The sequence below is a fragment of the Miniopterus natalensis genome, chromosome 6, assembly GCF_054644295.1.
Source record: "Miniopterus natalensis isolate mMinNat1 chromosome 6, mMinNat1.hap1, whole genome shotgun sequence".
In the NCBI taxonomy this organism is placed as follows: Eukaryota; Metazoa; Chordata; class Mammalia; order Chiroptera; family Miniopteridae; genus Miniopterus; species Miniopterus natalensis.
This window is the reverse complement of record NC_142086.1, coordinates 27,505,190-27,518,693: the sequence shown is the minus strand read 5'-3', so window position 1 is coordinate 27,518,693 and position 13,504 is coordinate 27,505,190. Positions and strand designations below refer to the sequence as shown.

The window sequence follows — 13,504 nt, the reverse complement described above, 5'->3', positions numbered from 1 at the left end:
GAGCACACTGGAAAATGTCTGAAGACGTTTTGATTGTCACAACTGAGGGTGGGGGTAGCTACTGGTATCTAGTGGACAGATACTAGGGATGTTTCTGACATTCTACAATGCACAGGACTGCCCCCCACAACAAAGAATTATCACATTCAAAATGTCAATAATGTCAAGGTTGAAAACTTAGGTATAAACTAATATTCCAATATGATTTTAATTTGCATTTTCCTCACTATTAATGAATTTGAATTTTTTTTTCACGTTTATTAGCCATTTGGCTTTCTTATTCTGAAAACAACAGACATTAGAAACACTTTTTTTCATTACAATTATCCCAAATCTATTGTTTCCTCATCAATAAATTTTTTGCACTATCTTTGTCTGAGTCTGATTCCTGGAAGACTCAATTTACACACTTCATGTGTACAATTTGAAAGATTTGGTAGTTAACACCCATTGAGGACAGCTGTGAACATGTCAATCAACACATGGAAACATCTTTGTGGACAAATCTATTTGTCCAGGATCCTGCTACTGGATCCAAGAGCTTTGTGGCATGTCTCTATCCAAAACTGTCAACATATTCAACTTTAACAAATATGTGAAAATGAAAGAACATATATATCTCCAACAGGCAAGCACCGACAAAGCAAAAGAAGAAGTGGCTGCTCCCTCAAATAACTTACAGGGGCTGTGAAAACTAAGTTGCTTAAGACCCAGGGCATCTCGATCACAAAAAGAGAAGATAACCACCCTTTGGCTATTGCTCTTTTCTCCCTTACTCTTGCTTCATTTTTCTTTGCTGCTCACCGCCCCCACCCCCCGCCCCCCATTTACATTCTGTTTCCCGTCTCCTTTAGTCTGACTACAGCTATGGTTATTTTTTTAAAGTACAGTGTGCAAAGAAGAATTTGTAAGAAACTATGTAAGATAAGAATATTAAACAACAAGTTTAAGCTAGCCAGAGTCAACAAGGAACATGTATATTTTAAAACTAGGATGTGTGAAGATAAAAGAAACCAAATAAGGCACAAATTAATTTAAAGATGAATATAAAACCTATTTGTCAATAGCTTGAATCATCTTCCATAAACTTTGACGGTAAAAATCCTGGGCACAAAATATCTATAATAGAAGGCAACTAGGAATCTCGTAGGTAGCTATGGACTCTGGTCTGGCAGGGAGGAAACGATTAAGGTGACTGCTGGAAAACTGCATCTGAAGCAACCTCAACATTCCTTCCAGCCCAGAGAAAAGAAGTCAGACTGGTGTAGGGCTGTGTCAGCCACAAGGAGTGAGGATCCCCTACGACTAGAGACAAATGACAAGCACACCTTGCTTATCTTCCAAGAAACCACACTGTCGAGAATTGCTAACATAACGGAAAATAAATATAATAAAAGAGGTACCAAACTCAGACAAAACTAGTGTTTATGAAAAAACAACCAAGCAAACAAAATGTAACATCAGAGAAATATGAAGCTATCAGTCATTTTAAAAAAGGGCTGCTTTTAAAGAGCACCAGTTAGACATCTTGAAAATTAAAAAAGATTATTACAATTAACTCAATGGATGGATTATGTATCAGAATGGGCATAACTGAGGAACAAATTGTATGTTAGAATGGGCATAACTAAGGAGCCAAGAAAGCCTGCCAGAATACAATAAAACAAAGAGGATAGAGAAATGAGAAGTTTGGAAGAAAAGTTAAATGACATAGAGTAGAAATCCAGAAGTTCCAACATTTACCTATCTGAAGTTTAGAAGGAAGATTCTCTTGAACTTAAAATTGTATACCTAGCAAATTAACATTTATGGCTGAACACAAGAACAGAAAAAGAAGTGTACAGCTTCCTTACCACTAAAAATAAACCCCTAAGTGGAGCAGATGATCAATACAGCAAAAATGGGGGGTGGGAGGGTGGTAAAGGAAGAAACGAAAAGCAGGGTACTTGTGGCAGGCACATTAAATATGTCAATAATAACAATAAATGTAAATAGGTTAAATCTCCATTATTTAAAAAAAAATCAAACGATTTAAAATAAAAAATAACTTCATGTGGCGCTGCCTATAAAGCATAACCTAAAACAAAATGACAAGTCAAAAAAGAATGTAAAGAAGTTACAGAAGGCAACCACTAACAAAAAGAAGTCAGTATCAAATAAAATACTATTCAGAAGCCTTGGAACACAGAAGAGAAGTTTTACTGATAAAAGGTACAACCTGCCAAGAACACATCAATCACGAACCCTATGTGCTTAATAAAACTTCAAGATAATGAAACAATTACTTTTGACATTAAATATGAAGAAAAGAAAAACACTGTTTCAATTTCTTGCAAAAAGTTTACAACATTTCTAAGTCACTGAGAACATGGCTAATACACATCCTAAAACAGTAGTCTGTTTATATTGAAAATAAAGTGGCATGGACTACTACTCGGCAGTAAAAAAGTAAATCTTACCCTTTGCGACAGCATGGATGAACCTGGAGAACATTTGCTAAGTAAAATAAGCCAATCAAAGAAAGGCAAACACCATATGATTGCACTCATATGTGGAATCTAATGAACAAAATGAACTAACAAGCAAAACAGAGGCACTCAGATGGAGAGCAGGCTGACAGCTATGGGGGGTGGCAGGGGAGGCTAAGTGGTGGTGGTGAAGGGATTGAGCAAAAAAGAAAAAAAAGGGAAAAAGGAAAGAAAATAATTTGGCATATTAAATGCAAGAAGTATACTGAAGATTTGTTTAATATTTTTAATAAAGATTTGCAGATTAAATAGAACATTCTCTGGACAGAGTAATGACCTTGTTTCATTAGCACAAACAAGTATGAACTCTTTCCAGTCTACTACAAGTTAAAGGCTAAATGATATCACACTGAACACAAGGCGAGGCAGTCATAGCAAGGCCTGACAAATTCAAAGAATACAGAGAAATCTGGACAGACAGGCACAGAAGGTTTCACTTAGAAATATGGGTACTTTATTTTTATTGAGCAAAGTCTAAATCAACCTAAAATCAAGTAACTAAATCTTTCAATTAGCTATTTCCCTCCATTTAGTCAAGTTTTACAATGGCTTCCTTTTTAAAATTATTACAAATTCTTTAACTCCTAAGGCCAAAATCAGAACATGCTAATTTCCTTTCCTAATTGTGCTGTAGAAAGAAACAAAACAAAACAATGCTCTGAATGACATTAAGTGTAAAAGGATCAAATTACACAGGCAGAACACCAAATTGCAAATTTTCTTCCATTGCTCCTCCACTGCCCGCCCATACAGAAAGCAACCAAACTCCTTTTGGGTAGCTCTTGATCTTGGTTAACATCCGTATCACCTTCTGCTCACCACCCCTCCCCTCCATTACTTTCGGCTCAACTGCTTCCCTTCATTAATAAAAAGGGAAAGAAAAAAATGCCATTACAAGGATGATACAGAAAAGCTCATTATTTTCATCCGATGATGGAATTTAGTACAAAAAGCAGGTTAGCACAATTCCAAACTATCAATCAGCACCAGCTATATCAGGAACTAGACCCTATTTTCACAAGCTCTGAGACCAATACTAGGCAGAAATAAAAATAAATGCACTGAAGGCAGAAGTTTAAAACTACTAAGCAGATTTTTTAAACAATAAGGCAATTTCTTACTGGAAATCACTTTTGGTTTGGATAGTCTTTTTAAGGTTTAAACATTCCATAGTATTTTACACTAAATTTCTGTGAAAACGCATCGTTCTCCAGCATTTCTTACAACAAATCAGTTTCTAACTGATCTGAAAGATCTTTTTATTAACAAGTAAGCTGAATTGTCATTCCCTGCTCAAAACCCCCTAGTAACTTCCCACTACCATTGCTTATACACAAGGAGTCCAAACTTGCTTTACTCCACTCCTGCCACTCTGGCCTCCTACATGTAACTTTGGTGGGTTCAAAAAAATACTAATCTCCTTCTAAAAGAAAACAGTTGAAAGGATTAGGTACTATGTATTCAATTTCCATGAGCAATACATGGTCATAAATTTAAACTTAGTGAATACTGGTAAGAATACAGGTGAATTATGAAAAAGAAATGACATCCAGCCCTGGTTGGTCATTCTGTGCACTACGAGATTGCCAGTTTGATTGCCAGTCAAGGGTACGTGCCCAGGTTGTGGGCTTGATCCCCCGTGGGAGGAGTGCAAGAGGCAGCCCATTGATGTAGCACCCTCACAGTAGTGTTTCTCTCTCTCTCCCCCCTCCCTTGTTCTCTCTCCAGAAATCAAGAAACTACTAAAAAAAGATATCCATTTCTGCCTAGTATATCAAAGTATTACTTAGACTAGAAAACTTAGCTTTTTCCATTCAAGATCTGAATGAGTTTCAACTCTTGATAATGAATAACTGTCCAGCAGAGTTAACTCCATGACCCTGTACTTCTGCTTAATGAAGTCAACAAGCATTTGGACTCAAATCTTATAGGGAATCCTGAAGTTAATGCATGAAGCAAAAGTCATTAATTGTCAAAATTACTTTTGAAAATTATTTTTTATTATTTTTTTGTTGAATTTATTGGGATGACACTGGTTAATAAAGTTGTATAGGTTTTAGGTGTACAATTCTATAATACATCATCTGTATACTGTACTGTGTGGTCACCACCCCAAGTCAAATCTCCCATCACCATTTATCCCTCCTACAACCTCTATTACCTCTCCCCACCCTCCTTATACTGTAGTCCACATAGAGATTTTTTTTTGAAAATTCTTTAGAAAAGCACCACATAGGAGACGCAAGGTGAGTGCTATTATCTCCATTTTACATATAAAGAAACTGAAGCTCAGAAAGTGAGAAAAATTTGCCCAAGGCAGAATTCAAACTCAAGCAATCAGACTCTAGATTGCCTATACATAACTTCTCTACCGCATGAACTGTCATCCACATTTTATGAATACAAATCTTTATCATTACAATCACACCTGGATTCACACTCCGGAACTGCAACAAAGAAAACAGATTCAGGTGTCATATCTTGCTCATCATTACTGACTCCAAAGCAAAAAGTCATTAACTGAAAAGAGAGAATCATCAGCAAGATTAGATCTTTGTCTTTCTTTTTGCCAAATAAGTATAACTGAATTCATTTTAGTTAAAAGCACATTTGATATGAATCTACTGTACAACAACCAACAGGATAGTCTTTATCCTGAAGGAACACAAGAGGCCAGTGCAGGAAATAAGTATATACTGGCAGCCTCTCAAAAGGACTATTACTGATCAAAACACTGAAACCCCAGCTGACATAAAGAAAATGTACATTAGGTGATTAGTAAATTGTGTAACTAATAGCCAGAAAATTTTTAGTCAGAAGAGTAGGTAAAAACTGCATACACACATAAATACACCCAAAACTATCTAGGTAAAACAGACTTAAAAACAAGTAACTCGGGTAATAAATCTGAAAGGTAACAATGAGAAACAGTAAATATGTATGTCTTCTCTCTCCTCAACAAACACTGTGCTGAAACTTGTCAAACAAGAAGCCAACTAAGGAGCCCGCCCCCATCTCTCCAAGAGGCAAATCTACTCTGGAAAACAATTAACAATTAAAGATCAAAACTACAGATATTAAGGTATAACCCCAGTAAGTTTAGTGAAACACAATGTAAGAAAATAATGTTTGACAGTGAGTGAAAAGTTACTTAACAAGAATCTGCTCTGGAACAAAAGTGACTAACAAAGGAGAGTCAGGAAAATACTCCAAGGAGAAACAACCCTCAAAGGGTTATTTAGCACACACAGAAGAACCTCAGAAGACCAGAAAGAGACCTCTAAAACAAGCCCTGCACTAAACTATGACATTACAAAAAACTTTCACTGATGTGCATTTGGCAGTAAGGAGTCGCCGTACACTCTTAGCAAGTATTTTATAAATTACCCTGATGATCACATATAGTCACTGTGAAAGAAAATAAGCTAGAATAAGGTACATTAATCCACATATGAGAAAAATGAGTAAGCAGTTAAAATATACGAGTTGGTTCGATAATGCTTCTCTTAAATGATTTTACTCCCTTTTATCAAACTCTAAAAGTATATTTATTAAATTTAAATCCCAGCTTTATAAAGTAGCATTCAACTCCGAAACACTTACTGCATGAGAAACAATCTTTCTATACTTTACTGACCAGTTGTTATTTTTATATGAATCAGACCTAGGATAATAAGAAAATACCTGATTTCCCATATTGTATCCTGAAATTTAAAAAATCTACAATCAACCCCACCTACTAAATCACAATACAGTGCACTCTTTACCTAAGAACCTACTTGTAAGAGTGCTGCTTTTGTAGCATTATGATATAGTTCGTGCAAAATCAAGCGACATAAAAAGAATGCTTAAATGAGATTTAGGACCGTTATACCAATTTCCAGGATCAATTTGGAAGAATAAAAAGCTGGAAATTTTGAAAACATACTCAACTTGTGGAAAAAATGTGTGTGTGTGTGTGTGTGTATATTTATAGATGTAAAAGAATGAAGGTTAATTGGTTCATTGACTCAACACTTCTATGTACTGGGCACTGTATTAGGTTGAGAATACAATGGTGAGAAAGACAGAAACATCCTGGTACTCACAGATTCAAGAGTATAATGGGAAAGATATGAATAAGCAACCCTAGTGTCATGTGTTAAGTGCTAAGGAAGGAAAAAGTTCAGTGTCATGTAATCACATAGTGAGTGCTCTGCTTAGGCAGAAAAGGGTTTCAGAAAAGTGAAATGACCTACCTGTCCTGACTCGAAGGCAGTGTTCACAGAAATCTAAGGAGAGAAACGAGTGGAAGTGGCAAGAGAAGAAGCTGGAGGTAAGCAGGATCCAGATCTCATGGGCAAGGAACAGAGTACCACTTAATTGTTTTAAGCAGAGGACTGCCAGGATTTACTCTGGTAGTGACAAAACAGACTGGAAGAAGGCAATAACAAATAGCTGATACTCAGTTGAGAAATAATGGTAGTGGGAATGGAGTGGGAGTCAGATATTTAAGACCCAGAATTTTTTGGAAGTTTTTTCTAGAATGGATGTGGAATGAACATGAAAAGGGGAAAAGTTAGGGATGATATCCTCCAAGTTTCTGGCTAGAAAAATTAGTTAGATGATGCACACTAATTGATAAGGGCTGTTCTCAGGAAACACAGGTGTCTGGGTGTGAAATAATCAAGTGAAGATTCACTTTAAATGTAAGGGTTCTTGAGAGGTCTGGGCTACAGACAAGAAATTAGGGAGCCATCAGTATATAAGTACTAGAGGGCAAGCAAGCATCCAGTGATGATACGGAGCATAAGAATGTCTATGATAGAACCATGAAGGTCAACAAATGGAAGAGGCAGAGAAAAGAGCCTGGAAAGGAGACTGAGTAAAATCAGCAGGAGGTACCAGGAAGTTTAAAAAAGGAGGATGGATGGACAAAAGGAAGGAAGAAAAGCAGGCAGGCAGGCAGACAATCAGGAGAATGCTCAAAAGCTATAGGAAAAGCCGTAAAATTAAAAGACTAAAATATTGCCAAGAATAATTTAAGATGAAGATAGAAAGGTGAAGTTCACAGAACTGAATTATATAGGCTTATCATTGGTGACCCTGATTTTAAAAAAAATACCTAGAAACAGATCATTTTGAGGGAGAGAATTATTTAGAAGATGACTGATAACTGCAGGTTACTCAGTCTTTGATTCCATTAAAATGTTTAGACACATTTCTCCCTCCCCATTATAGAGGGCTTAAATCAGTGGTTCCTAACCATCCATGTGCCATAATTCACCCCATGTAACATTTAAAAAACTTGAACACTAGAATAACTATTTATCATCAGACTAAAAAACAATTGGATAAAAAGTTACTATAAAGTCAATAATGCTTTTAAATAAATGCACATTTTAAAAAAAATCACAGGTTTAAAAAAAGAAGTATCTAAAACATTTGTGCAGTCAGGATACCAGGCTTGGTGTGTATGTGGGTATGGTGGTCTCCTGTGATAATTCAGGTCCAGAGATTGAGAAGCCCTACAGATAAGATGATCTTCAAAGAACTTTCTGACTTTTTTTTAGATATATCTTCATTGATTTCAGAGAGAGGAAGGGAGAGGGAGAGAGAGAGACAGAAACATCAATGATGAGAGAGTCACTGATTGGCTGCCTCCTGCACGCCCCCAACTGAGGACTGAGCCCGCAACCCAGGCATGTGCCCTCACCAGGAATCGAACCCCAATCGCCTGGATCCTAGGTCGATGCTCAACTGCTGAGCCACGCCTGGCCAGGCAAAGAACTTTCTAACTTTGAGAATCTGTAATTCTTCAAGCTTTTTTTTAATTACTAAATCAATGGTGCATTATGGCAGGTTTTATAATGGCCCAAAATGGAATAAGTCAATACTTTAAGTACAGCAGTCCTTCCTTATCCATGGTTTCCCTCTCCAAGGTTTCAGTTACCTGAATGGGAAAATTTTCCATCACCGACATAGTCTACTCCTGACATCCAAACACTGACATGGTCATGGCTCGATGAGCCAGGATCACCCAAAGCAAACCCTCCTCCTTCTGATGTATGGTCAGGTCAGTAGTAGCCTAATGCTACGTCATAATATCTATACCATTCACCTAACTTCATCTCACTATGCACTTTATCATCTCACGTGATAACAAAAACGTAAGTACAGTATAATAAGATATGTGAGAGGTTCTCACCACGTTCGCATAAATTTTACTACAGTATATTATTATAATTGTTCTATTTTATTATTAGCTATCATTGTTAATCTCTTACTGTGCCTAATTTATACATTAAACTTTATCATAAGTATGTACGTAAAAGAAAACACATAGTATGGACGGTTCCTGACTTAACAATGGTTGAGCCCGATTTTTCAACTTTACAAAGGTGTGAAAACAATACGCATTCAGTAGGAACTGTACTTCAAATTTAAATTTTGATCTTTTCCTACCTGGGCTAGCGATATGTGGCAAGACACTCTTTTGTGCTACTGGGCAGTAGCAGTGAGCTGCAGTAACCCAGTCAGCTACACATCACTAGAGTAAGCTGATACTCTAGAGCATACCACTAAATGCATTTCTGACTTACAATATTTTCAACTTATGATAGGTGTATATATAGATGTAAATCCATCATTAAGTCGAGGGATATCTGTAAATATAGTATTTGGTACAATCTGCAATTTCAGGCATCCACTCAGGGTCTTGGAACATATCCTTTGTGGATGAGGGCAGACTACTGTACCTCAATCTTGTATGCTGTTAACTGTGATTAGGTGCCTTTCTTTAGTGAAATTCTAAAATCTCCATTAATTAAACAAAATATAAATTTCTGCCCTTTCATTGTAAGTGTTTGCTATCCCATAAAAAAAAGGTAATTGGATCTAGTCTACACTGTACATGAAAATCTGAAACCCAATAGAGATAAGCCCAGGATTTTTATCAGTTCATTTTACATATAGGCAAACATAAGTCCAAAGACAAAAACCACTGATTTTCCATATTATTCATATATTGATCCCTGAACTGGCAATATTTGTCCATTTCTTCATTCCCTTAAAAACTACTGAAGTTAGGGCATCAGGATTCTGCCAGTTTTTCCATTAGTTGAAACAAATGCTCCCTTAATTACAAAACCCACTGAGGTGGTCAATTTAATGATGCTCTTCAAATACAAAGGAGCAATTTCTCCAACCACAGATAGTAAATTACAATTAGGGCCAGTTATATTTAGATAGCCTAATAATAACTCTAAGAACTATAGGACCACTATTTATTTGTCACAAATAGTTAAAATACAAATTTCTATTAAAAAATGAAATAGGCATCTCTCTCACATCAACGTTTCTCTCCCTACCTCTCTTAGGGGGAAAAAAAAAAATCAATAAACATATCCTCTGGTGAGGTTGAAAAAAAATTAAAAAATGATATAGACATTCTTATTGTTGCTTTACTAAAGAATCATCTAGTAACTCAAAGCAAGATCATAGGTACAAGCCCACAAATTCCACAAGGTGTACAACAGTATGTGTGTTTTATTTTGGATAAAAATTAATAAATTACTTTAAAGCAGTTCAAGTTACACAAAGAAGTTAATCTTAAGGTCTCATTTTTAATGGCAGTCAGGTGAAGAAAAAATTGTTCTGATACACCTACACCACCATAAAATTTAAAAATCATCACTGTTGACCCAGACAATGCTGAAAAGGAGTTTGCTAGATTCTATCAAATATCAAATGGGTGAGGTGGGGTTGTATTTGAAAATGCAATGAAATGTCAAAACCTAATTTCATGTATAGAAACTATATTTATTTTTGGTGACTGTTATAGAACTGAGAGCTTTTATGTATTTTTCATTCATCTACTATTCTGTGATTAAAATTAAATTTAAAAATGAACTAGGAAATGACCAGAGAATTTCAGACACCTGAAAATGACAGGAGACAAGTGATGACTAATTCAAAGAATCCCCTAATTACCTCTCATTAGCAGCACTCAGAATCACCATTTAGGGCTGCAAGAAATGTAAGAGATCTAACTTTTAATCCTCTTATTCTGCAGAATGACACTAAACCAGATATATAAAATGACTTTCTCAAGGTAACTATGCTGGAGAGTCCAACATAAAGCACACATCTCCTAGTTCTCACAGTCCATGTGTTCTTCCACCACCATACTGTTGTGCATCTTTTCTATGTTTTACTCTCCTACTGGAAAAACTATCTGGCTCTCTCGTGGCCTAGGAGGACAGACTGATAATAAGCACTAACCTATGGTAGTTCATTCCCACATCAAAACTTCTTTTAAAGTTAATTTGACTACTTTGTAAAACATGTCTTGAACATGAACAGTATAATGTGGAAATGACTTGTAAATGAATATAAAAAGGAGTTATTTGACCAAAGGTTTCTCTGACCTCTGATTTATTCTTTAACTACCATTGTATAATCCCAGACTCAGATAAAGCCCTCCACCCCACCCCACCCTCGTGTTAAATGCAGCCTGGCCAATTCCCCGAACAGCTGTTGGATACCAAAAGGATTTAATAGTTCAACAAAACCACACAAAGCAGTTCACTGACTGGATGCTCCAATGTTTCATCTAACATCAGAGATTCTGTTTCAGGCATGTCAGGCTTGGACATGTAAATGTCAAGGTAAAATAAAAAACGAATGCAAGATGCTTCTGCCCCAAACGTTTCAGAACTCACTCTCACAAATAGAAAAAAAAGCCAATGGACACCATTTTACCACCATTCGTCAACCAACAGTCACTGTATTTATCTATCCCCCACCCTAAAACACTTCAAAAAAGAGGAGTGGCTCGTTCTTAAAAGGTTATTACCAATGAAGTGCTGGGCCTTGGAAATCACCAAAGCAATCATATCACAACGAACCGTTAATGGAATTTGGTTTCCTTCGCTACTTAAACACAATCATCACATCTGCAAACGTCCCCGGTACCCACAATGCTGTGTCACCGAGAAAAGTGTTTTTCTGGAACCAAAAGAAAACTGTCAAAGAATGTCGCTAACCTGTGCCCTCGGGCTACTCCATTCCCAATAAAGGGAGCCAGAAATGTCTCTCCCTAAGCCCACGAGCAGCCGTCGGACGGGAAGCCCCCGACCGGCACAACCCAGGGAAAGGCTGCCCCCGCTGGGCTCCACCTCTGTGGCCCAGGGCTGCTTCTCACCATTTCCAGGTGAGCACCGGGGTCTTCGGGGTGTCCGCTGCCCGGGGCCGGACTGGCCCTGCCCTCCGGGGTCTTCCGTTCACTGTTGCGCTTCAGGCCGCCGGCGTCGCCTCGACCCCCGGGCTCCCGGCGCCGTCTCTGCCGGCTCCACAGGTACATGGCACCCGCGCCCAGCAGCAGGGGCGCCCCGACCGCCAGCGCCAGCTGCCATCGCGGCAGGCCCCCCGTGCCCGAGCCCGCAGTGGCACCGCTGCCGCCCACCCCGCTCCCGGAGCCGGGCGCAGCCGCGGCGACTACCGCCGCCTCTACAGGCTTAGAGGCGGCCATGACGAGTGTCCTCCGCCACCGCCTCGCTGCAGGTCGCGGGCGCCACAGTCACCAGTCAGCGTGCGGAGGAACACCGGAGGGAGGGAAGGGAAGGCTGGAGCGAGCGAGCACGCTGGGGAGCCCGAGCATACGACAGAATAGGGCCAGAGGTCACCGGAAGCCCAGGGCATGCCGGGCCCGGCCTGGCCGCCCTTCTCCTCCCATTTTAACCAAGGGGTGCGGGGGTGGGAATCACTTCCGTGTCAAGGGAAACAGCGCGCGCTGGGCGTCGGGCGGGCGTCCCGGGCTGCCCTTTCTCTTTCACCCCGCTGCCGTTCCTGAGACTGTCTTCCGGGGTCCTGGGCCTCCGCTGGTAGCCGGTGTCTAGCGAAGCCGACGAGCGGCGCTTATACTGAGGGTTTTATGGGGCTCAGGCGATCGGAGCAGAGGAAGGCTCTGCAACGGCCCTGAGACTGGGCGAGTGTGGCAGAGGATTGGTGAAGGTTATTGGCTGGCAGGGGTGGTGGGCGGGGCGTAGGCCGAGTTGCCCAGTTTATTGGTGGAATTTGGACCGGTCGTTTTCTGGTTACCGCCGCGTTGGCGCTGCTTAGGATCCCGCGGCGGTTTTCTCGGTGGTCTGCGTGTCCTGGAGACTAAGGGATGGCACGGACTTGAAAAGCTGTGAGAGAAAAGAGCTCAAAGCTGAAGCTAGCCTGCTGTATCATGGACCTTATCTGTACCACGGCCAGGTTTTAGTTTGGACGAGTTTGAGACTTGGGGCAGTACTAGATGGCAGAAATCGGACTGGGTGGAAACCGGCCGGTCTCTGCTGGCTCCGTCGACACGGCTGGAGTCGGGTCCCCGCGGCTCCCCATCTGCCCCAGTTATGAAAGCGATGACGTCGGCGTGTTGTCACCCGGTTCTCGAACTAAGTGGGTAGAAACGCGAAGACCCGGAGTTACCACCTATTCTATACGTATTTGTGTCCTGTACTGGATTGGGCCCGCACCCCGGCCCACACCACGCTGCCTGGAACACCCGCCGCCCTCCCCGGTGTCCGACCCGCCCAGTGTCCTTGTTCCGCGCTAGATGTCAGAACTCTTACCTCATTCCCAAGTAGGAATTTCAGTTCAAAGCTTTCACATAGCTGATAGCTTTGTCTTCCTTTCCCTGTGCGCTGCAGCAGTTCTCTTAAAACAAAAATTTTCTTTGCCAGGAATTGTTTGGAATTAATAGTATCTTTAAGAAGAAAAGAGAAGTATTAATAGAGAATCAGAATTCAGAACTTTGGCTCCCCATTTCAAGTACACCGGTCTGCAGACCTCTATATTAAAAATTTCCAAGGGATCAACTACCCTTTGGGTACAATGGAGGATGTTCAGCATCACAGTAGCACTACATAAAGATGGAAAGATAATGTATTAAGTGGCACCAAAATAGACTGATAAATTAGAATGGCCTAATTTGAAAGTTTCAGGATGATTGC

The 13,504-nt window shown here is 39.7% G+C and overlaps 1 protein-coding gene across 1 annotated transcript in view; it reads right to left on the bottom strand.

Annotated features, from left to right (window-relative positions):
* TOMM70 (translocase of outer mitochondrial membrane 70) overlaps window positions 1-12,397 on the bottom strand; it is a 38,287-nt gene extending 25,890 nt beyond the window's left edge. The window contains exon 1 of the mRNA XM_016199709.2: window positions 11,713-12,397. Coding sequence (XP_016055195.2) covers window positions 11,713-12,039 — 327 coding nt within the window. The 5' untranslated portion in view covers window positions 12,040-12,397. The remainder of the gene's footprint in view (window positions 1-11,712) is intronic.
* Window positions 12,398-13,504: the final 1,107 nt, after the last annotated feature.